Source organism: Prenolepis imparis, unplaced genomic scaffold, assembly GCF_030444845.1.
Source record: "Prenolepis imparis isolate NDT839.2.m4 unplaced genomic scaffold, iyPreImpa1.0 SCAF_7, whole genome shotgun sequence".
Lineage (NCBI taxonomy): Eukaryota > Metazoa > Arthropoda > Insecta > Hymenoptera > Formicidae > Prenolepis > Prenolepis imparis.
In genome coordinates, this window is record NW_028141165.1 from 13612236 (window position 1) to 13638601 (window position 26366).

Sequence of the window (26366 nt, forward strand, 5' to 3'; positions counted from 1 at the left end):
AGCGAAGAACACATATTCCATATACATTATATATTTCTCTCTTCCTTCTACTAATATATCATTTATGTATTAAAATTACGTTTCTCGTACAAAAATAATTAATGTTGCCTCTTGCGAAAATATCAATATAATTTTCTTCTCTCTCTCTCTCTAATTATATATTGCATTATTTATAAAAAAAATTTAGCAAACGACTGAAGCAGTTTTTTGGCAGAAATATGCAAAACATATTTAGAATATATATAATTTTGATAAAATAAGCTATTTAGATAGTCGCGGTAAAGTATACTTAAATTATACATAATAATATAGATCTTATGTCGGGCCAGCGCAATGAAAGCTAAACGTGCGAAGAAAGGTCTGGACATATTTTAACGTACACAGCTGTCTCCTGTATCAATAGTCCATTTACGTCTATCAGACCCGATCGCGTCGGTCGATCACGCGGAACCAGAGACCTTTCGAAATTCAGTGAAAAAGTAGTTCACAATGCAGCGAATATCTATCGGAGAATTCAGTATAATTATTTAGCCTGAGGGGACGTGTATTTTTTTTTTTTTAGATTTATCTAAATATTTGTCTAAATCACCAAACTGAATTTGCAGGTATTTATAGAAAAGTGCAACATTTTAATCTTGCTAATTTAATACTTAAACTTTAATCTCTTTAGTAACAGTAATTTTTATCAAATTTTAAAATTTTATTTAAAATTTAATTTTAATTTTTAATTTAATTTTAATTTGTAATTTAAAATATACGACTCAGATTCTCTTCAATTATGTAATAGAATATTAATCTTATTTAGCGTCTATTACACGTACATTTCGCGTATACCGAATAAAGTTCCATAAACGTATAATTTGTTGAAGAATAAGGAAAGAACTTTCCTTGAGAACTTTTGATCAAAACTTGGTGATGAACTTTCACGATTTAGATAAGGAAAGCTCGGGAAAAAGTGCATCAGAGCTAAATAGCTACACTAAATTCTTCGGCACACATTCCAAATGAGGTCAAATGGATTTATTGTGAAAGTAATAGCTCATTAGCAACATCTATACGCGTGTAATCTTTAATTTTGCGACAGACGTTATAAATTGCAAAATGTAATCAAAGCTGCATATGACACTGGATTAGTATAATCCGTTTTTCTATCGAAATATCTATCTTATTGCATGGCATATGTTTCATATAAAAATATTTTTTATTGCAATATAAATTCTAAAAGTACAGAGATTAAGAAGAAGGTTCCATCGTTGCAGAGATTTAATAAGAGAGTAGAATAGAAATTCAAGGATAAAATTCTCACAGTTGAATCTAGGAATTCATAAATTTTCTAATTTATGAACCAACTTGTAAACTTTCGTTTTAACGTTCTTGAGAAAGTCTTAATTGCTAGATTGTTTTTTTCTTATTTTTCAAGACATAGATTTTCTTATTTTTTAATATTTATTCTATTATGGCTCTTCAAAGTTACATTAAGGTTTCGAAAAATCATATGTACAGCTTTCCTTTTAGTCTATTAAAAAATACACGTGTTAAAGTTTCGACATTTCACATAAAATTCCCGCAGCTCAGCGATAATAGATAGAGCAGAACAAGATCGATAGAATAATAGTATGATAAAAGCAAATATGATAGCTTGTGAGATAACACTTGAAGGTAATGTGTGGGTCTCAACAATAGTCACCGTAGCACACTATGTCCGTAGCGCAAGTAACTCGGTATAAAGTTAATAGAGTGATAGGAAGCCAAGTGGTAGGAAAATCGCGAGCGCTATGTAACGTTCTTTTCGTAATGCGGCACACTCGAGAAAGGATTAACAATACATTTCGCGCGTGGGTCGTGTCGCAAAGGTGCTCTTGCATAACGCGGCATCGATTATCGTTAGAGAGTTATCGATCGTGTGCACCGATCAAGTGATAAAAACTGAGAGCAAGAGGGAGAAAAAAAAAAAAGACCTAAAGGAATGCAAGTCCAAGTTTTCTACGACAGCTCGAAAGAAAGATTGTTGTAAAAAAAATCTACCGCAAGGGAAGTTCTCTCTCATTTTTTTTAATTATAAATTTATGCGCTGTTTGTTTCCCACATTATGAGAAAATGGGATAAAGTAAGTATTATATTGATGACAAAGCTAGAAATTCACATAAGTGATCAGTGGATTCAAAAGAAATGTAAGTAAATTAGTGTAAATTAATATAAATGTACAATAAAAAGTATAAAGAATAAAAAATATATATGTAGAAAAACTACGACGTTGCGATTGGAGAAGTTTTTTTTAAGAAGTTTTAAAAGAAGATTTAAAAGAATGAATTTGAATTGATCGACGTGAATCGGAAATAGCATACTCGCTTCCAGAGATTTCGCAAGTTTCAATCAACGCGAAGATTTTCTGCTCGGCTCGTCCGACTTCGAAAAGTCAAGCGGTACTTAAACTTTAAAGGAAACCAGCGCGAAATTTAATTCAGAGACGAGCAAAACGTTTTTATGAACACTTTCCACATCGCGGCCGCGAAATTCCTGCGCGATGCGTTTTACACGTATTTTATAAAGCGGTTAGTTTTATTGCGAGTCTCGGTGCAAAATTCGTTTTACGCATGAAATGTTGCGAAATTGGGGCGAGAGCGTCTACAGTTCATTCGCATCGCTTTCCTGATACATCTTAATCGGATACGCAATTATCGATTAGTCATACCGTTCCTTTGATCCGAGGTCTATTACATAAATCGAATTTCATGGAAAAACGTTTAATCTATCTTAAATACCAAATCGCCATTAATTCCTTTTCTTTCTTTCTGAAAAAATATCTGATCCTGCGAGTGAAAAAGAAAATTCGACGACAAGAGAAATTGAGCAAGTTTCACAGGAGTTTTACAGGTTAATTTTTATCTTTAAAGCAAAGAGAGAAAAATTAATTTTTTTTATATCTTATATACAATTTTCACTAAAGAAAGATTGATAGTTAATCATCTACGGTTAAAGAGAGAAATATTGCGTTGGGAAAATAAAATAAATTAAAGCATCGGCTGGACAAGTAGATACAGTCGAAGGTGGTCAGCCAATAAAAAAATATATAAGAGGTAATAATTGCGAAACGGGACCACACGCGATTAAATCTGCGATTGTTGGATGCTGTCTGAACGATTGACGTGCGAAGGTAAAAATGCAATCGAGACTGACGAAATAGATTGACAGACGCAAAAAATGGTCAACCAGTCTAGTCGACACGGCAGAAATAATTCAATTCTCGTGATGTATTAAAGATGGAAATCTATAAAAAAAATTTATAAAGGAAAAAAGAAGAGTTTTTCATTATTTCATCCTCGGTCCTTCCGGTAAATTCGAGCAGATAACAGGTTTATCGATTCTTCCTATCGATTAATTACGCTGTTCAACAAAAACAAAATACCGGAACGAAAATAGTCGTTTTTTATAGTTTTTTGGACGTTGAACACGAGTCTGGTTTCCAAATTGCTCCATTACGTCACAATTTTGAGAAATTTGCAATTAAAGTTGCAAAAAGAAGCTATTTCTAGCAACTTTGTTATATTATAGAACTACAATATGTGACGTGCTGGAGAAGTTTTCCTGCAATCAAAATAAAGTATATTGTTAGAACTTTCGACCCTCGAAAGGAATTTTTGGTATCAGTTATGATTAATAAGATATCTATAGTTAAATATGAGGTGTATTGCGGAAAGTTAGCTGTTAACTCGTCATTAACGATTTACCAAGTAGCTTTTAAGTATGTTTATTTAAACTTAAGGTTTTTTAGGTCGCTGAATACAAATCCAATGTCAAAATTGTCAAATTCAAAATGGAGAACTTAATATGTTAAAAAATGTTTAGATTGCAATCTAAACATTTTTTAAGTTTTGTCATCCGTCATATTGAGTCCATCATTTTAAATTTGACAATTTTGACATTGGATACGTATTCAGTGTAATCTATAAACATACTTAAAAGCTACTTGATAAATTGTTAAGTGACGAGTCACAGCTAACTTCCGCAATACATCTCATATTTAACCACGGATATTTTATTAACCATAACCGACATCGAAAATTCCTTTTGAGGGTTGAAAGTCCTAACAATATACTTTATTTTGATTGAAAGAAAACTTCTGCAGCACATATTGTAGCTATAATATGACAAAGTGAAAATAGCCCTTTTTTGCAATTTTAATTGTAAATTTCTCAAAATTATGACATGATGGAGCAATTTGGAAACCAGTTTCGTGTTCAGATTTGTGTTCCAATGTTCGAAAAAAAGTTATTTTTTGTTGAACAATAAAATCAGTGTTTATATTGCATTTTGGGGGAAAGAAAATAATTGAATTTTGTGTCTTATGCTTTATAGTAAATTAATAAAACCGATTTGATTATCAGTGAGCTTTGCTTCAGCCTCTTGAACTCTTAAACTCATTTCTCTTTTTAATTTATATTTTAATTTATACACTAAGAGAATTTTCTCTTAGAATTTACCCTGAAAATCATGGTAATCATGCGAGACAATTATAATAATTGCAAATTTCTCAAAATCGTGACATGATGGAGCAATTTGGAAACCAGATTCGTGTTCAGCGTCCAAAAAACTATAAGAAACTAGTCTCATTCCGATATTCGAAAAAAAGTCATTTTTTGTTGAACAGTGTTATCGCGACCGCCAAGATTAACTTAAGAGAGAAACCGCGTCAATCTCTGCTTCTTCGACCTAGATAACGAAATATCCTATTCAAACACGACAGGAAATCCTGTTGCTCTAAAACGGATCTTTCTTTCCATGGAGAATCTCTCGTATTAGGAATGCGATAAGTCTCTCGTTCACGCGAGGTCGTCGCGAGCGAGAGTTAAACAACGGTGATCCGCAGTTTTTACAAAAGAAAGCGTGTAATAACAGTCTCGCGTGCTCCTCTCGGGTAATTGCGATTATAATTTGTGACGCAGAACACGATACGACTTATCGGCAATTTAACTTATTTCTTTAATTAACTGGATCGTTCTCATTACAGGTGGTTCCCGCTGTTCATCGCACGGTTGGAAGGCCTCTCTGTCTTCTTTTTAAGAAAAACATGTATTTACATTTTTCGATCGCCGCGAATGCAATAAATAAATTTCTTCGTAGAATCCAGCCAATGGCTGGAAATTACTCGCCTGGTTGCGCAGAGAGAAGAGATTTTCTCTCTTGAAATTTTCTATATCGCAATCGCGCACATGACCACGGAGATGAAATAGAAATTGTGGATGCAGGAGTAGAGTTCGGAGAGTATAGTCTTGTAATATAGGAGCGCGTGATGCGTAGCACGTGTGCGAATGAAAGTGAGAGAGTTTCCTGCGGCGCTTCAGGAAACGCTTCGGATTCGATCAACAAGGCAGATTCGACAAACAAGCCTTAAGTAGATTGAATTGAACGTAGAACGAGGAAGCGATTCTCGCGATTTTTATCGCATTTCCCCGGCAAAAACACGACGGAATAAGCTCGCGTCGTTAATCGTGTAGACTCTTATTGAACGGCGCTCGCCCTCGATACGTTGCAAATAGAATTGGAAAATTATTTCAAGTATCGTAAAATTCGAGGAATCTGAAATATTGCAGATGTAGCGCGCGAAGAAAATAAATGACAAAAATAAAAAATCGAAAGCCAATATCAAAACGAGCAGTGCTGGATTCTAGATTATGCTAATCGGGATATATGCTAATTAAGAGATATCGGTTAAACGATGTTAAAGTAGACGTAGATAATCTTCGAACGAAAGTAATTTATAAAAATATATAAATTAAGAAATATTTTAATCGGCTCTCAATATTAATAAATAAATATGATGTTTTTTAAAGTCGGCCAATAGAGCCAAGCGCGAAAATTAATTTTAATTTTTCGGAACTGTATCTCTTGGTTTGAGATGGCTCTATTGGCCGACTTTAAAAAACATCATATTTATTTATAAAAATATATGTTAAATGTTAAAGAATATCTTAGAGAAGATAGATAAGAGGATATAAGAAGATACTTTTTTTTTTTTTACCTAAATTAGTATAGATTCGATATTTCTTAAATTGTTGCTAATTCTAACTTAATTCGATATTTCAGCTGCGTTTTTTTAAAAATAAAATTTATTTAATCGTGCACAGAGAGAAGAGGGTCGGAACGCGACGGATGATTGGATCATTTAAGATTAGTCCGTACAAAACTCGGCGATTTCTACCATCATTCACACACAATTGCGATAAATGACGCGCTGCGGCGAGTTTTTCGCGTCCGTCGATTTTCTCGCTCTACAGAGGCGATGGAAAAAATATAGGCGTTTCTAACCGCGGAAAATTAGCCGACACGAATTCCACGAAACAACCGCACAATGAATGGCACGTTAGTTTGCAATCTTCTTTAATCGTTCGGCATTTTTTAAAGGCATTTTTCAAGAATTCGCTTCGTCGCTAAGCAGTAATTTCGTTTAACTTCGGAATATCTATCGATATAGGAGAGATATTCCGAAAAGTCAAACGAAAAATAAAATTGATAAGAGAGGGAAAAAGTATTGTAGGGATCCAAGTTATATTATACCATGTCTGTTTTCGGGATCGACCTTGTTTTCGTCAAGTAAATAAGATATATAATATAAATGTGAACGTCGACATTCCAGAACCGAATATCGGTTTACATATCGAGTGGTATAATATAACTTGGTTCCCTGCAGTATGTAATGTATTTTTAAAGATAAAATTATTGAACAAATTTATACGTGCACAGTTGAAAAATTTGTGTTAAATTTAACAAATATCACATGTCCCAAACGGTCCACAGAAATTTTTGTGTTAATTTAACATAATACGGATATGTTAAATGATGACACGAATATTGTGTTAATATTTTAACATAAAATAAATGCAAACTTCAAGTAAACTTGAAATAAATTTTGTGTTAAATTAACATAGTTTTAATGTAAAAATTAACTAAAAAAATTGTTAATTTTACATTTTATCATCCCCACTTATATTATAAAGTAAAATTAACATTTTCTTCTGTAAATTTTAACAGATAAATCTTGTCACTAATAATATCGAACATATTTATTATGTAAAATTAAAAGTAAATACACATTGTGTTATTTTTACACTTATTTTCAGTTATTTTAATAATTTAACATTTGAGTTCAATTAACACAACAGCAATATGTTAATTTAACACATGAATGTGTTAAATATTTAACACAAAAATTTTAACGGAGACCGTTTCTAACAAGAAAACACAAATTTTCCAACTGTGTGTGGCAAAAAAAATAGAAGAAAGGATTTATGCGCTCAACGAAATGATCCTGAATATTCCAAGGGTGCGTATGAGAAATACGCAATGAATAAAGAATGAATAGAAAGAAAATAAACGAGAGAAATGGTGTGATGCGATAAAGTGTGGCTTAAGTTTTTCGGAGTCGTTACGTAGACGCGCGTCTGTAGTTGTATAGTGAAAGCGATATTTCGAATCGGAGAAAAATATTGGAGAAACTGGTTGAAATCAGTTTACGCCTAGGTGACGGGCCATGCATAATGTTGCATATGCAACCCGTCTTTACGTAATGTGTCGCCGATATATACTTGGCTAAAAATATAATCTTTCAAGGAATACAAATATAATCAACGCCATGATTCTAGCTTGATTAATGAAGAATCGAATTCTGATCGCTTTCTTATCCTTCAGAGTTTGGAACATAATTTTTTTCAAAACGACAAATGTTCCTTATAATTATGCTCAAAATAATTTAATAATTAAAAATATTTAGGAAACATAATGCATTATAAATTCTCGTCCTTTAATTTTTTCAATAATTTTCAGTAATCACAATTCAAAATAAAACTTGTTTGACCCCGTATTTTAAATTTGCTAAGTTTTCTTTACCAAAATAACGATCTATTTAATTGATTGAAATGCATTTTATTTCCAAAACGATAAATGTTCTTTATACGTTTAATTATGCTCAAAAGAATTTAATAACTAAGAATATTTAAGAAACATAACTCATCATAAATTTTCTCGTTCTTTAATAATTTTTTCAATAATTTTCAGTAATCACAATTCAAAATAAAACTTGTTTGACCCCGTATTTTAAATTTGCTAAGTTTTCTTTACCAAAATAACGATCTATTTAATTGATTGAAACGCATCTTACTTCCAAAACGATAAATGTTCTTTATACGTTTAATTATGCTCAAAAGAATTTAATAACTAAGAATATTTAAGAAACATAACTCATCATAAATTTTCTCGTTCTTTAATAATTTTTTCAATAATTTTCAGTAATCACAATTCAAAATAAAACTTGTTTGACCCCGTATTTTAAATTTGCTAATTTTCCTTTACCAAAATAACTATTTAATGAATAATTCTTAAAAAATCTAGAATAAGAAGGACAATTAAAAGAACTGACCTGTATAGTACGGCGACCAGAAATGATCTTCGACGATCCTTGCTAGAGGGTCTCTCTGCTCTTGCTCTCTGTCGGTTCTTCTTTCAGCCTCTTCAGGAGGATCTAGCGGTCCCCGCGAACACGCGTGTCTTCGCGCATGTTAACGCACGCGGACGATCGCACGCGCCGAGAATCATGCTGTCCTGAGAAAACGCGAGCCTCTTCTCATCGTCAGGCAGGACGCCGACGATGCATCGATTCCGTCGTCGCGTCGATCCACCGAAAACCCGAAGGATACACACAGCAAGCACACTTTCTCTTGCCAGTTGCACACCACGTACACGTTCGCGAAGTCGATGACTTCCTCGACTTTGCTAGATCAAGCGAAGAGGGAGTAGCTCGGCCACGTGTCGCCGAAACGGAGGATATGTCTTTTCGCGGGAGTAACGAGTATTCGGAATATAAATTATTATGTAAATTATGTGTAATACAATGTTGGAAAAAGCTTCGATTTCTTTTGTCTTTGCAAAATGTTTCCGGAAACAGTACTAATAAAATCTGAATATTTAAGAAAGAATTCTTTTCTCCGGACTTTCTTATCTCAACACGTTGCTGCTTACAACTTTACTTTCGTTATAAACATTTCGCGCGCGAAATTTATCTTGTCGAACGGCGCTACGAGTTTCAAATTTTTCCTGAATTGTTTTATGAAGTAAAATTTAAATCAATGTTTATATATCGCGAGGCGAAATTTCGGAGCACACCGTCGAAATTTTTTTTTTCCCTTTTTATTTTTGCACCAATCACTCACCAGGATCCAAGAACCGACGGACTATCCTGGGATTAATATCGGATTCAGTCAACCTCGCTCCGTGGAAGCGATCGTCAGACTAAAGTCGTCGCACCGCTGGTAAGAGTACGTGCATGGGTTTCTTATCCCTTCTGTCAGCACGAGAGATCCCCTCTTTCTTTCTCTCCTTCGTCCATCGGAGTCTTCGCTCGTTCCGACACCGCTATCCTGGTCGATTTGTTTATCGACTAGATAAACAAATCTTGGGAAAACATAAATTCTTCATTAATTAAAAAAAAATATATGTATGAGTTTAGTTTTCTATACAATAAACAAGTTTGCAAAATTTGTATCGCGTTTTCTAAAATCTTAGATCTTATTACTTAATTTTTATATCAACTTTAATATATTTTATTTTACTTCATATTTCATCATTTTTATTCTTATTTTGTTTTATTTTATTTTTAATCTTATGCCAAGGAATTTTTTTTACACGAGATTAAGCGAATTTTTCATCTCGACGTCTCCTCGTCGCGCGACAGATAGTTTTCTCACGCACTTTTAATGAGCGCGCGTGTGCGCGAAAGTAACGCATAAATCATCATTTACGAGCCGCTGCTGTGCGTAATAATTATCCCTAATGAAAGAATACAAAATCATCACGCGATACATCGCCTCGAAGGTAAAGTTAAAATCGTGCGAAATGTCGGGTATTATAACGTCACTTTCGATGAACGTTGCCGAAATCGCACGCTTACTTTCAACAATCTTAATCACCGCTCTGTCAACATCGAAGGGAAAAACCAGGCGCCGATTATCGTCGCGATTATTTAATAATTCAAATCTTATCCCTTAATAAAACTTTCAAGTAATAATTATATGTATGTCGTTATGTATAATTTGTATAAATGTTACGTTTTTCTTTTTTTTCAAAATTCTTAGAATTTTTATGCAGAAGAAAAGTTCAATACTCAAGATAATTATTAGCCGTGACAGGTAATAGTTTTAATGATTGCACGTGTTAAATTCCGTATGATTTAATCTAGTATTAAAACATAATAAACGAAACATATATGCAAATGTTAAAGTTAATCGAGGTTTTTTATGCGGGAACGACTCAGTGCAATGAAATGTAGCAGACGGACGGACGGGAGTAAGAGGTTTGCAAGGAGTCGAGAATCAGCCGAGAAAAGTGCAGGGGAAAAGTGAGCTGGGCGACCTTCGCGACAATTCACTTACCTACCTTCTGTCCGACCTCTCGAATTCAGCCCGTACTTGCAACTGCCTCACTTTTCGTCAATGCCTTTTCTGCGATCGATCGACAATGGAAACGACTCCTGCAATCAATACCGAAAATATATCTTTTAATTTCAATTGCAAATAGACAATCTAATTTTATAGATATAGTAATGCTTACATGCATTCAAAATTTAATTCAATATAAAATATATTATTCTATATTTAATAAATTAAAATAATTCTTTCTACACGTAACAAAAGAATAGAGAGAACTATATATTTTTAAAAATTGTCTTTATATTCTTATATTTTTGTAATTTGAAAAAAAAAAAAATAAAAAAAGAATTCCAAAATGAAGAAAAATAATATGAGTTGAAGCTATACATATAAATAATAGGATTATATCTAAAAACAATACAATAATGCACTAAAAGTTGACATAGGTACATCTTTATCCTTAATTTATCTTGAAATCGTGTGTAGTTGGATTTCTTCTTTGAAAAATTGAACTTTTTTATTTATACATCTCTGCTTTTCAAATACTGAATTTATTCATCAAATGTTATAAATTTGAATAAAATTTGATTATCTTAACACAAATTTTTCTTAGACGCTGCAAATCCAGTCAAGCAACTCCGTCTCGATCGCGCGTTCTCTCTCTTTCTGCCAAAATATTTCTTTTATCGCTCCGCTCTTGAGAGTTAAGTTCTCAACGCAACAATGTTCGGTAATCGGCACGAATCTGTCAGCACGTCGCCGATCCTTCGCATTGTAAGCACAGAAAATCTCGAGCAGCGGCGCAGAGCGCTAAACCTGGCAGCCGCTTTGCAGAGAAAGGCGGCCACCCACCGGCTTACACAACTTCTCTGCTCCAGTTATTAGTATGTGACTCTTTTGCCGTTCGCGGGCGACCTGACGAATTGTAATGCGACAGGATTGTCACTCTCGAGAAAGAAATTCGTGAAAGCTGAATCACGGGATAAATCGTGCCGCGATCCTCAGTCTAATTTTCCGTGTTTCTCCAAAATAATTTTGCATCGAAACACATCGCGAGCGATAAGAATTGAAATATTTGCATGAAACGCCACGTTTTGTCAATTAATGCGAATATTTGTTTAAAAAAATGATAATTAAAGATACATTTTCTTTTCTCTTTCGTTGTAAATATATTAATATAAAAGCAATCTATATTTATATACAAACGTTCATTAGCGATATAATATATATACATATATATAAATAATTTATATTAATAATTGATTTCTTGAAAAGTTAAAGAATAATTTCATTATCTAATGATTAGTTCGTAAAATCGTTTCGATTCTTTCGGTACAATATCGCGTTTACGTTAAATAACGAATAATTGATGATATTAGACAGATCATAATTTTACTTGTCAAATCTGCAATTTATCGCAACGATAATGCATCCTAGTGACAAGATCGTTATTCATAACACTTGCGAAACCTGTTGCAGAAACAGTTTAAAGAGTAGCAATAGATCCTTGAGTGCCTTACTCGATTGTGATCGAAATGATCTACAATGGCGAGTATTATGCCACCGGCGTGTCTGCCTAGCTGACACGTTTCCGGTTAGTATGATTGTCCATTGCACATAATACTCCTTTCAAGAAACGACTCTATTCCCTCCCTTTTCTCGGTTCATTAATTTTGACTTAATCTTAGACATTATGCAAATTGATTTATTAATCGCAAATTCTCGAGTGAATGATCAAAGTTCGAAAATACGATATCGTCGCATTCTTCTCAGGAAATTATGCAATAACGGATTCTTTCGTGCTTTTGACTCGCGATGATCTACGACGTTCTAAAAGATTTTCTCTTTCTAAAAAAAGGCATGTTATTGACATTGTAGTCGCTTTTCCGCAATGCTGATTAGCTGTCTCGATTCGCGTTGTGTATTATATTCATAGCATCGAGCAGCTATCATTGTGAGGATTAGCAGTTTGATAGTTTGTCCAAAAAATATAATGAAATAAAATAATATTATGTTTTAAATAATATGTTATAATACTTTACATTCGATTAATATTTTTGACAGTTATCAGCTGATTTCTGTCAAAAAATGTTAATCACGAATAAAGTATTATAACATATTATATTACTTACAAAATATTATTATTTTAATTATATAATATGTTGTATATAATATAAATATGTTATAATATATACTTATAATATATACTTTGTCCGCGATTAATATTTTTTGATAGAAATCAGCTGATAACTGTCAAAAATATTAATCAAATTTAAAGTATATTAAAACACATTTGAGATTTAAAACATATTATTAATTTATTTAATTTTATTTTGGACAAGTTGTCAAACTGCAAATCCTTGCAATGACAGCTTCTCGATGCTATGAATATAACGCACAACGCAAATCGAGGCAGCTAATCAACATCGCGAAAAAGAGGCAACAATACTTGCGAGAATCGACTTAACATATGCCTCTTTTAGAAAGGGACTAGAATAACGCGCGCCATTCCTCAATTTTATGTTTAAAAGAATGATACAGAAATCAGCTGATAACTGTCAAAAAATATTAATCGAGTTTAAAGTATTATAAAATTTTATTTAAAACATATTATTTTAATTTTTATAACATAATATTATTTTTAAATTTAATTAGCAAATTAACGCTTCAATCAGCTGATGTATGTCAAAAATATTAATAAAGCGTTAAGTTGTTGATTAAATTTTAAAATAATAATAGGTTATAAAAATAAAAATAGTAATATGTTGTAAATAAAATATGTTATAATGCCTTATCTGCGATTAATATTATATTTGACAGAAATAAGCTGATAACTGATATATGATAACTATTTGTTAGCTGATAGTTGTTAATTAAATTTTAAAATAAAACTATTATAAAAATTAAAATAATAATATGTTCTAAATAATCTATATATATAAATATGTTATAATTCCTTAAACTCGATTAATTTTTTTGTCAGTTATTAGCTGATTTCTGTCAAAAAATATTAATCGCAAATAAGTCGTTATAACATATTATTTACAACATATTACATTTTACATTTTATAACATATTATTATTTTAAAATTTGGTTAGTAAATTAACACTTTATTAATATTTTTTTATAGAAATCAACTGATTAAAACGTTAATTTGCTAATTAATTTTTAAAATAAGAATATGTTATAAAAATTAAAATAATATATTTTAAATAATATGTCATAATTCTTTAAACTTTATTAATATTTTTAACAGTTATATCAGCTGATTTCTGTCAAAAAATATTAATCACAGATAAGGCATTACAACATATTATTTAATTACAATATATTACTATTTTACATTTTATAACATATTATTTTAAAATTTAATTAGCTAATTAACGCTTCATTAATATTTTTGACAGAAATCAGCTGATTAAAACGTTAATTTGTTAATTAAATTTTAAAATAATAGTATGTAATAAAAATTATAAAATAATAATATGTTTTAAATAAAATATTATAGTACTTTAAACTCGATTAATATTTTTGACAGTTATCAGCTGATTTTTGTCAAAAAATATTATTCGAGTTTAAAGTATTATAACATATTATTTATAACATTATTATTTTAATTTTTTTAACATATTATTTTAAAATTTAATTAGCAAATTAACGTTTTCAGCTGATTGCTGTTACAAAATATTAATCAAGTTTAAACAAAAATATATAAAATTCTTTTTTATACAAAATCGATAGGAATAGCGCGCGCTTGTATTGTTCTAGTGAAAATAAAAAGAAAAAAAGTAATAATGCAAATAGCAAGTAAAATTCTCAAAAATGAAAAAGAAATTTTATTCGCGTCAGAGTGTCATTTTTGCATATCTCTTTCTACATTCCTTCATTACACAAGGTGCATATAAAAACGGAAACATTAAAATAATGTAAATCTGAGTTATTCGTAGTGTATTTAACAATGCAGTGCATATTTAAGAGTTTTACTTTATTTTTACTAAAGTCTCCTTAAGGAGTTAATATAAAAATATAATATTTAGAAAGAACGGATATTTACATATTTCAAATTTGCATTTCTGGAAATAGTGTATCTCAGAAATAGTGAAACACATATATTTTTCTTTTAATCTGATTTATTATTTATATATGAAAATTTTTAAATTATGACACGATAAAAAAAAATTACAGAATTCGATAATGTTAGCACCAGATTATGGAATGGCTTAAAATTTCTTTAATTTTAGTCACACATTTTTTTTGTTCGCGCAATTTACGCGATGATTAATTTATAGAGAATATTTTCATGTATCCCAGATAAAACAAATAATTACGAAAAATAGCTCTTTCTTGGTATCTTTTATATATATAAAAAAAAAAAATTGCCAAACATGCCATACGCAAAAGTCTCAAGAAAATATCTTTATTCACGATGACATAAATCTTTCTTTCAATTTAAGCTGCTTTAATATATCGTCTGTATTTAGCATCATATTTATAGCGCTAAAAAAAAAGCGTGATTGTTTAGTTCCTGCTTATATTCGTGTAATGCGAAAATTATCGTTTAATATCGTTAATTATCGTGCTTAATAAAAAAGAAGAGAATTAGAGAATCACATTCAGTATATAAAAAAAAATTCATCACTTTCATTATATTCTCTTTATTATTAGTCTCTAAATGACGTTTCTTATTATTACTGTATTCAATGAGCTATTCATATCGTACATTTCACAATATTTTATATACGCTCTGTATTCGTTAATGATTAAATAGTTTGTCGCGAAAGATGAATAAATTTCGTGAATAAAATTATGAATTTCCAGTATGAATTTCGAATTTGACAGTTTATAATTACCGAATATTATTTCTTTATTCTTTTGCAAAGAAAAAAATACGTAACTGGTGATTTTTATTTCTTCGTCTCTATGTATAGATATATCTGTAAACGCGTTTATCTTGTTACCGCGGCAGGTTAATTACATGTGAGAAATAAGTGGCGCGAATTGGATGATTCAAGTAGTATATCTGAAGATGGACGAAATTGCTCGGAATCACATTTCGCAAGACAGCTAAAAAGATCTCTTTTACGAAGGACATCTTTACACCTGTGCGACGAATGCGTCATTTATTCATTATAATTATCCCGATTTTTGCGAATTATATTTCACGTACGCGCGTGTTTAGATGTGTAATATCTGCGTAATCTCAGCAGAAAGATGATATAATACGAAAAGTATTACGCGATGTATTATAAACTTAAAGGAAAGAATCATAGAATTATCCATGAAATCTTTCTCGCTAACTAGTCGCATGCAATTTTTCTACGAGCAATGTTCGTTACCTGTGAATCTGCGACATCTGGCAAGCACACAACGGCCATAACATCGTGATATTATCTGTATCGTATATCACTAGCAAAACGTCCGTCTCTCTAGATTACGTGGTGCACGTCTGTAAGTTGAGTAAGACCTGTAAAAAGAAATTTGTCTCATGTTATTATAAAATATCTTATTATTAATTAGCACATATTCGAAAATTTTTGTTCGAGTCAGATTAAAATTAAGGAACATTATATTAAATATTTGAAATAAATCGTTTTCTTAACAAAAATGTTGAGAAGGATCGTTATTTGTCATAATATAATTTCCAATTTATAATATATTACATATTTTTATAGAAAAAACTTACAATAAAGTCTATTTAAAAAATTTGATTCTGTGTGTCATCTATCTTTTTCTTATTTAATTCATTTTAAAAACTATTCATTTCTAATTATTAATAATGTGAGAAATATAATAAACGCCCCTTTCATTTTCAGGAAAGATAAAGCTGAAAATTAAAAATTCATAATTATAGAAAATATAACAAAAATAAAAAATATATACCTATATCTCGTATTCTCTTTAATATAAATCTATATTAATCTTTATATATGAATACCTATACGTTCTCCAACCTTGGAATTCGAACAGGACGCGAACGATCAACGTAAACAGAATCAATTTTCCTTGATTCCGCGACGACGGGACGTCGTATCAATTTGCTCCAAGGTTTAGGGAGAAAGCACATTTACATATAAGGAGCCTGTGCTCGCGATATCCAGAGATAGACTGGACAATTGGATTTGGAAATCGCGCGGACAGCACGCCTACGATTAATTAGGAGGGGGCTACCTTGAACTCGAACCACTTTATGATTAACGAGGTAAAACCGCTCTAATTGGCCTTCACTGCTAGTCGGTACAAAGCATTAATAACATCTGGAATGCGCCGGCTGTTCGGCATATATGAATTTACAATATACGCGCCTGCGATGTACATTCCAATTAATATAAATAGTCGAGATCAAAGTAATAGAAAGATATGAAAGATATGAAAAATAAGACTAATTTTATCAATTTTCTTTAAGAGGTGAAATTATGGGATCAATGTTGGAAAAGTTTATAATTAATTTAAATTCAAATTTATCTAATATATCTTTTCATATCTTTGATCTTAACAAAATAAATCCTAATTATTTTGATATTTTTTTTGTAATATAAAATGTACGTTTGCGTGAATTTATATGATATCTCCAATATTTATATATTGGAATATTAATTATTCTAATTATATTCACAATATAATCATACAATAATCAATTATAAATATTTCAATAGTTGAGATTAAACGAAAGAGTGGCCTTGATAAATACATCAAATCAAATACAATCGGCTATCGCATTCACATTTATAAACGCTGTGACAGGTTTCGATCATGCAGTATCCTTCACATGATACTAGTAGAAAGTCTAGGCAACAACATAATTATTTTGAAACACTATATTCTACATATCTCAGCCGGATATCGGTGTTGAATCACAGCTAGTCTCGAGTACTCGGGCCATATTATCGTGTTCCTGAGTCACTGGCTATATCAGCACTTTTGATAATCTACATGTTTACACCTGATGCCGAAAAAGAACACCTGCAGAAACTAAAACAATGGATAAGGATTTGCTAATCGATCTTCAATCCGCTCTGTTACGATTGCTCCTTTTTACATAATGTACACACCGAAAATGCCAATTGTTTTTTAGAATAACGTTAATACACGAAAGTGATTTTAAAACTAAAACAACATTGAGCAATTGAAAGATTACGAAAAGCAAATCCTTTTTTTTTACAATACATTTATATGCATATTAAAGAAATTGTTTTAAATATTAAAAACATTTTTAAGAGAGTAATATTTTTTTGTAAACTGTGTATTCACAAGCGGCCGTGATTCTTTCTTTAGCTAAAGTTGAAAATTCAGAAAAAAAATTGTAATCCTGCAAAAAAGAGTCGCAAGAAAATTTAATAATTACTGTTAATTGCAATATAGAGTAGGACGAGCTGCAGAAACTGAAACTGATTTCAAGTAATACACAGATTAGAAAATGAAATTTTATTAATACAATCTTAATGACTATATAACTATCAATATTTTCTACTTATGTGATAATATTTATCCTAAAATGTATAAAATATATATCACTGTGCACCTAAATTGATTTATTTCGTTACTTTTACTGCATCGGCTTCCTTGTTCCTGATGTCGACTACAACCTGTGAATTTTATATATATAACATTATAATAGTGTTTATTAAGATATTACAATGTACTTATTGCAACATGTTTATCATTACGATATGCTTATTACGATAGTTATAAATATATGAAAAAGAGTGTTCAATATATTTTAATAAACTCTTATTATATAGAAAAATTCGAATCCTATCTACCACTTACTTTTCCTGAAGATTTACTTTCGGAAACAAATCGCAAAGCCTCATTGACTTTATGTAAGCCAACAGTCAACAAGCAAGATGGTGTAATAAGCCCTTCTTCAAGGAATTGTAAAACCTCATCTCCTGCTTGGCTAATTTTAAAGTAAACAAAATAATTGAATTTTTATTTAAGGAAACAATAGAGAAGCTATAAAAATACTGCATACTGCATACCGATATATGTCAGGTTTTCTCTTTTTGTATTCTGCGAGATTAAAACCGGTAACACTGAAGGAACCTTTTTGCACCTCCGAATGAGCATTCGTCATCGTTGTCGCCGTGCCAGCTATGATTACGCGCCCTTCATGACAGAGGCTACAAGTGAGTGAACCGTCCAATGTTGATTATAACTATTTTGAAAAATCGAGACTTTATACCTTCGCGAGACAAATGATGCACCACCACAGCGAAATTGTCATCGCGCAGCAAGTCCTTTAGTGTTGCATCTTTGTAGACATCGGTAAAGCTAAAAATATTACATGTCTCACCAGTGTCTTACCTGATATGGAAATCCAGACATGCAGCTTTCCCTACATCTAAAAATCTATATCTATTAACAGATCTCTTTAGAACTTACCAATCCAACACTTTTTTGAAGTATTCTCCATCTACATCGTCAAAGATAACTTGAATGTCTCGTTCGGCGGCGATTTTCTCTATTTGCTTTAATAACTTCTTATCTTTGTATTTGAGAGATGCAAATGCTCCTTTCTCCCGAGCCAGATCTGCTCCATCTTCAGTTGCACATACCCCAATGACCTTTGTAAAATTTTTAATGTAATTAAATTATATAAAATGTAATTATAAAATAAATTGTAATCACATATAATAAGTACCTTTGCTCTAAAGACATTTGTTGCAAGATCTATTGCTGCCAGGCTAATACCGCTTATACCAACGTTTATTAAGATCATGTCATTCTCATCTATACTGACTTTTCTCTCTAGCGCAATCAGCGCAGTAACGTAGTTGTCTAAAATGCTCACAGCATCTATAGAATTTATCACAGAGGGTACCTTCCATATATCCTAAATAAAATGTATTGTTATTAGCAATATTGTAAGTATTTCCGAAAAAGTCCTGATTTTATACAAATTAAAATATATTTTACCCCAATTTCTGCCAGGCATTTCTCAGCCAAACCTCCGTATCTCTCCTTGTTAAGAGCTACGACTTTATCACCAATTTTATAGCCATTCTTCTCTGCATCCTCACCAACTTCAACCAGTTTTCCAACTACTTCGTAACCAAGAATTGTTGGCAATTTTGGTTCAAATGTATACAGATTTTTGCTGAGCAGTGCATCGGAAGTGTTCAAAGCACAATAATGGACATCGATAAGAACCTGAAATAGATTGCAATTATTATGGACACATTCTTCGAATATAATTATTGTTTCATTTATATAAAACATTAACATTACATCTAATTCTCCAATACGAGCTTCGTATTGTTTTTTTACTTACTTCGTTCGCCTGTACATTCTTCGGTGGCTCCAGATTCTCTATAACGAGAGGACCAGAGAAATCCTTCAATAACGCAGCCTGAATTTTTCCCGGCTGCGAAGCCGGAACGACATTTTTCCCATCTTTTTCAACAACTGTACTGTTGAATCTTGTAACGATAATTCGCGGTGACAAACGACTTCTGCATAATTTTATGAAAACTCTGTGTCCTACCGATGATGTCATATTAAGAATGTATAATTACCTAAACTATAATAACGTCGTAGATCATTGCAAATTTCAAAATGTTTCGGCGGTTGTAGAACAATAATAGAACTTCTATAATCCAATTCCAAAACACCATAGAATGCGTTCGAAAAGCCTACCATGGATTAAAGTAGCTTTCAATTGACCAATCAAGAAGCAAGGATTTCTCTGTCCTGATTGGTCAGTAAAATTCTACGGCAAGATTTCCGAACACACTTTAATCACGTGACAGATAATTCGCAAAGCAGATGGCGCTAGAAATAATTTCCCCCTAGAGTCCCTAGAAATAAGAGTCTGGCATATGTTGTCTAATTTTGGATTGGCTTGATACGAAATGGCGGCACCAATCAATGATGATGACTGAATTGGAAAAAATTTGAAAAGCAGTAATCAGTAATGTGACAAAGGAAGATACAACTACATTTTAATAGTATTTAATGTTTATTAAATAATTACTAAATAATCTTATAAAAAATAAGAAAAAAAATAAAACAAAATTAAGAAAGAAATTATAAAAAATAATATAAAAATATTTTAAAAAATTATATATATTTATATACATATATATATATTTATATACATATATATTTATATATACATATATAAATAAATTTAAAATAAGTTTAAAAGAAATTTTTTTATTTGTATTATAAAAATAAAAATAAAAATTATAAAAATAAAAATAAATATTTATATATTATATCATATATAATATATATATATATATTATTGTTATTTATAATTATTATATTATATTATATTATTATATTATTTTAAAATAATAAATAAAAGGTACAAATACATTTTAACAGTTTAATTATATTATTATTATTCTAGATATTACATTAAAATACTATATATTAATAAATATTCAATATATTTATAAAATATTACATATACATGAACAGACAGAAACGTAATTTATACATATGACAATAACAAAATCCTTATTTAATCATCGAGTGCATAGCCATATAAATAATATAAATAATTATTTATATATATATTATTTATATATTATTTATATATTATTTATATATATAAATAATATAAATATATATATATATATTTTATATATTTATTCTTAAATTAATATATATCTTATTATATTCTTAAATATATATGCTTACCTCTGTCTAATAACAGTTGTACAATTTATATTGATATTAATAATTTTATATTTATTGTAATTATAATTATTTATATAATTATATATTATTAAATATTTATTAACCACAATTATTTATATCACAATATCATTGACAAACTACACTCTCAAAAAAAAAAGAACTCATTCTGCTTTCAAATTCACACTATTCAGTAGCCATTTTGTATCAAACTAGAACATATGCCAGACTCTTATTTCTAGGGACTCTATTTCCCCCACTCTTCTGCGAGAAGAGGAAAAACATAACCTTGCAGAGAATCCTGTGATTACAATGTAAACAATTCGCAGGTACTTTATGTAAAAAAAAAAAAACAGCAGTACAAATGTAGAAATGTCAACAGAATGTGGGAAATGCAAGAATAAGAGTCGTTTTGATATATAAAAAAAGAATTCTTTAAAGGAATAAAATCCAAAATTTTGTACAACTTGATATCGTTAAGTTGGGAAGACATACTTATTTAAAAAAAAGTTCTGCAAATATATATCAGTTCATGATGCGACCGCACAAATTTAAATTACCATGTGATGTGGACAGGTAAAGAATTGTTCATAAAAAAACGAATCGTTCAAGATTAATTAAGTTACACAATTATTATATCATATGTTATATTTTATATCTTTTCTATTTTATAAAAACTCCCTGTTAATCCTATTAATCTTTTCATATAACATTGGATTTATAGTTTTACACAAGGCGATCAAAAAGTAGTGATTGTCTCGGTATTTGGCAAGTCTCAGTATCAAGCTAAAGGATACAAGATGGAAATGTTAAGTTCCATACTTCAGTTAAATCATCTGGATGAACCAGAGATTGACAAAGATTCTTGGGTGAGATATCTTTTTTAAATATCTGGACTTCAATCTGAATTTCAAATACCGGAACTTTCTGATATGATTAACAAGCAAGTATCTTGATTTTATTTCTTTTATTTGTCAGTGTGAAATTGAAGGATATTATAATCCTCGTGAAAAGACAGTTTTCTTGCATTTGAGAGGATTCTTGGATACTCATACACTTGTAACTCAGTATGACAAGTTTATAGAGAAACAGGAATGTAAGGACTTTCTCAGTGTGTGGGCACACATGAGAGATAAATTTGCAAGAGCGCTCCTAGTACTATTTCACATATCTCATGTGATTATACTTACTCATCCGACGCAGACCTTTGATTACAGTTATATAAATCTTTTTCGTGCTATGGATATAGTCAGGTTAGCATCAGTTTCACTTTTTTTGGGAATAGGTCATATATATTTGATTTATATACTATTAAAAATGTTTATATGCGCACACACATTAAATTTTTGGTTTAAACTTTCCTCTAATAAAACAATATTGTAATGCTTTTATGACAGGCAGAAGATTTCGGCACAACTTTCCGATATGTTAAACACTATTCCTAGTCTACCCAAAGATTGGATTGCAAACGTTAGACCATGTTCACCGCGAGTATTATTTTATTTTGAAACTTGTCCTATAGCATTCCAAAATCCAGACAGTGACGCTAATATTAAGAAATTAGAACATTCGCTCGAAGATCAAATTTACCATATGTTGAGGAAAAATAGAATTGTTACTAATATCAGGTATAAAATTTAAGGTATCAAATCTCGTTGAAACTTGACAAAACATTAAAATCGCTTTCCTTTGCTTTTAGCTCAAACTCCTTGTTTGCAATACCAGCTAATCAGGAATTTGTGTATGTGCATACCGGAAATACAGATTCAAGGGACATGCTGGGTTTTATGGCGAGAAAATTAATGCAAAGCTGCAAAACTAGTTCCAGCGGTACAACATCGAGAAGTCTCGCCAGTTTAGATTCAAATAGTATCGTAATAGATAATACTGAGACTGGTAAGATGAAAATGAATGGAGATCAAATAAAAATTGTGCTATACATATAAAGATAATTTTCATACATTTACAGAATCTCGCTCGTTTAAATTATTTTTGCAACAACACATAAACTTGGCTTTTGCAAAAGGATTTGACGACAATGTCGGTCGACACTCTATGCCAGCTTATTTTGAAGTGCGTTATTAGGAATTATATCATTAGACGAATGCCAAATCAATATAATGATATAAATTTAATATAATTAATATTTATCGATATATTAAAAGTAGTATTAGTATTGATAAGAGTTAAACTTTCTATTGCATATTACTTTTAAAAATGAATAATATTTACAGATACCTACTTTAAATCTATTTTGCCAAGTAGCAAGCAAGGTATTCGATTACTTTATTTATGGAACCGACAAAGAACTGTCAACACTTCACAATTTATTAGATACCGATGTGAAATTCAGTAAAAGCCGATGCAGCAAAGTACTTCCTAGAGCTTTACAAACGTATCAAGAGAACTTACCGCAACATTACACGAGGTTGAAAATTATTTAAGAGATAATGGCGATTAAAAAACAGATTATATTTTAATTTTATTATTAAATTATTAATATTATTAACTATTAATTTTATTATTTTATTATTTATTAATAATATTAAATTTTAATTTTAATTAAAAAATTAATGCCTTTTAGAGCATATCACGAATCGAAACTGGCGCATGCGATGGCGGTTTTCGAGATGCACGCTCGCGGTCCGTTGTTCGAGGAATTCAGTGAAAAATTACAGGCCGAGTGTGACAAACATTGGCGTGCTGGCAGACAAATGTGCGAAGTATTGTCACTCACCGGTCATCCTTGTACAAATCCCATTCACAAAGGAGGTAGCGAAGGTGCTGGAGGTGGAGAGCAAACTGAACCTAGAGAGGATGATGAGTATGTATCCCTATAAGAAAGAAAGGTCATGTATTATATATATATATATATATATATACATATATATATATATATATATATTTCTGTATAAATTATTTATATTTGTAATCAATTGCCAAATTTTTCCTTTCAATTGCTTTCAGCGAACTACCTACCAGAGAACATTGCAGTGGAATTAGATATGTGTGTGCTTGCAATTGTGGTCGAATTCAAGGTCCAAGAGAAGATCCTTTCAGTCTAAGACAAGCCAACAACGACTATTTCCAAATGTTAGCGAAACAATGCGGTTGCGCGCAATTGGAGAGTATACAATTCCCCGTGTTTCAACCTAGCACACACAACTATAGGTGAAATTATATTTTAAAAGTTTTTTTCAAAAAGGAAGATAAGATAGACAAATGTACATTTTTTTATTTTTGTGTGCAGAGCAGCGCAACTATTTCCGGCGACAAAACGTCACGATTCCTTCAGTCGCAATGGATCTTCTACGCCCCAAGAAGACACGCAAGCCTGTAGTTTAGGAGCTGATAGTTTAAATGGCAAGTAACATTGAATGAGATATAACATTTTCTCTTAGCGAGCTTTCAATTGATTAATTTACAAGAAAATATAACAAAAAAAATTACAGATTATGGCAGTGGAGGTCAATCGTCGATGACGAGCGATCCGATCGGAGAGGAAATCCCCAGATTGAGCAGCAAAACAAGTCTTACCCCGAGCGATTCGCACAAAGTTGTCATAGAAGTCATTGAGAGCGATGCGGAAAACTCTAAAGGTATTCTATCACATTACTTTTTACAGCATTGTGTGATATACGTGTGACTAAATGCAAGAATATGTTTACAGATAAGTCTTTAGTTAGGCAGCCATCGACAACAGAATATTTGCCTGGAATGTTACACACCGAATCACCACCCGGTTTACTACCGCAATTTTCTAGCTGGTCTCTGATATGTCTCGGACCGAGTAGCCTTTATTCTCACAATTTAGGATTGCAGCATCAAACCGGGATATTTCCTACCTCCGCGTTTCTACTACCATGGGATGTGACTGTCAGGTGAGGAAAAGATATTCACATCACATTAGTTGTTTTCAACTTTTTCCAAAAATAAAAAATCTACAAAGAAAAATGTATCATATTACAGACTGGAACATCAAAAGGAGCGTAGTAGCTCTTTGTGGCCTACGGTGGGTTTTACAGGATCTGATCACGGGTCTCACGGAAATTATAATTGCCCGCGAGGAGGCAAGAATTTCCAAAACATTAATAGCGTTCGTGGTCGTAAGTCCAAGGGCGGCAAAGAATTTGTGGTAAAGATATTTGTCGGCGTGGAGTATGAGTGTCCACGCGGACACAGATTCATGGCGTCCGCGCCCGACAAGGTTCTAAAGACCGGTGGAAATGGAATAGTGAAAGACAGTGGAAATAAGGTGACATCCAGCACAGCTGACATGCCGCTCTTCTTCGCGTGTCCTTGCAGGTTCGTAGAATTTTATTCACACCGAGACCGACTTCTAATACAAAAAGTTCGTGGATAAATTTATTCATCGGATAAATATGTTTTCTATCTTTAGGCAGACGAAGCCATTGGTCGCTCAATTAATGAGAATCCACGTAGTGACACCCAAAGCGCCAGTACACGTCACATTAAACCCCCGTGTTCAACCTGGTCCTCCACCTTGCCCGATATTCGTCACCGGATGCGAAGAACCGATCAAGCTCTCACAAAGCGCATACTGGATTTTAAGATTGCCGTATCCTTTTCTTTAAAGCTTTTACAGCATATCCAAATTCTTAAAATTAACAATCTAATCGTCTTTTAATTACATACAAGCAATATGTTCTCTTACTTGGAACTTTCCTTTTTCCCTTCAAATATTGACGTTATTTTTTTCTTAATAAATCTCAAAGTTATGTATATATGGGTGAAAAAGGACCATATTTACCACCTAAGGAGCCAGTATCTATATCTCACGGACGTTTGTTAGCCGGGATGTACGGTATAAGCGAGGTTTTGCCTGAAAAGAAGTGAAGACTGTGATATGAAAATTTCACTGTAAAAAATTATTTGTGCATAATTTTTTTTTATTTAACGAATAATCAATTACCTTTTAAATTATGTATAATCGCGGAATTCTTTTATTCCAGTGAATTCGTAGGAAAATAAAGCGTCTTCCTATTTGAACCTAGTCTCCATTTGGCAGATCACGTGATCACGTGTGGACATTCTCGTTCGCGATTGGCTCGCACACTTAAGTAACTTGGACTTTAGCAACTAAATTCACAAAAATATAATTTTTCCTTCTCACTGTTTACTCGAAACAATTTCAATTCTTCTAATTAAATAAAGCATAATTTTTATATGAGAGATAGATAAAGATAATTATATTAGAGAGAGTATTTCAACCCGCAAGTGGCGGAAGTTCGTTGGACGAAACTTCCGCCAGGCATTCAAACGTCACGTGACGTCACTGCCGT

At 31.5% G+C, this 26366-nt stretch overlaps 3 protein-coding genes across 4 annotated transcripts in view; 1 reads left to right on the forward strand and 2 right to left on the reverse strand.

Annotated features, from left to right (window-relative positions):
* The window catches only part of LOC145938275 (uncharacterized), a 65183-nt gene extending 48431 nt beyond the window's left edge, over window positions 1–16752 (reverse strand). Inside the window, exons 1-4 of one of the 2 annotated variants that reach the window (XM_083041767.1) lie at window positions 16355–16752; window positions 15756–15883; window positions 10426–10519; window positions 8414–9444 (exon numbers count right to left, since the gene is read on the reverse strand). The gene's annotated coding sequence lies outside the window, so the exon portion shown is untranslated. Of the gene's footprint in view, window positions 1–8413; window positions 9445–10421; window positions 10520–15755; window positions 15884–16354 lie in introns of both variants that reach the window. The other variant, XM_083041766.1, reaches the window with a different exon arrangement.
* A 1093-nt stretch (window positions 16753–17845) lies between these two features.
* On the reverse strand, window positions 17846–20036 carry LOC145938276 (protein Cryzl2-like). Its single transcript, XM_083041768.1, has 8 exons — window positions 19691–20036; window positions 19336–19569; window positions 19061–19252; window positions 18802–18983; window positions 18602–18690; window positions 18399–18525; window positions 18187–18316; window positions 17846–18002 (listed from the first exon to the last, which is right to left on the reverse strand). The coding sequence occupies exons 1-8, from the start codon at window positions 19913–19915 to the stop codon at window positions 17949–17951; spliced, it is 1233 nt and encodes a 410-aa protein (XP_082897894.1). The 5' UTR covers window positions 19916–20036; the 3' UTR covers window positions 17846–17948.
* A 1322-nt stretch (window positions 20037–21358) lies between these two features.
* LOC145938390 (nonsense-mediated mRNA decay factor SMG8) lies at window positions 21359–26254 on the forward strand. The gene is made up of 16 exons (XM_083041958.1): window positions 21359–21639; window positions 21788–21932; window positions 22042–22316; window positions 22461–22691; window positions 22763–22959; window positions 23033–23136; window positions 23298–23491; window positions 23648–23887; window positions 24031–24234; window positions 24314–24426; window positions 24516–24662; window positions 24734–24944; window positions 25033–25368; window positions 25463–25642; window positions 25800–25944; window positions 26037–26254. The coding sequence occupies exons 1-15, from the start codon at window positions 21596–21598 to the stop codon at window positions 25918–25920; spliced, it is 2742 nt and encodes a 913-aa protein (XP_082898084.1). The 5' UTR covers window positions 21359–21595; the 3' UTR covers window positions 25921–25944; window positions 26037–26254.
* The last annotated feature ends 112 nt before the right edge of the window (window positions 26255–26366 follow it).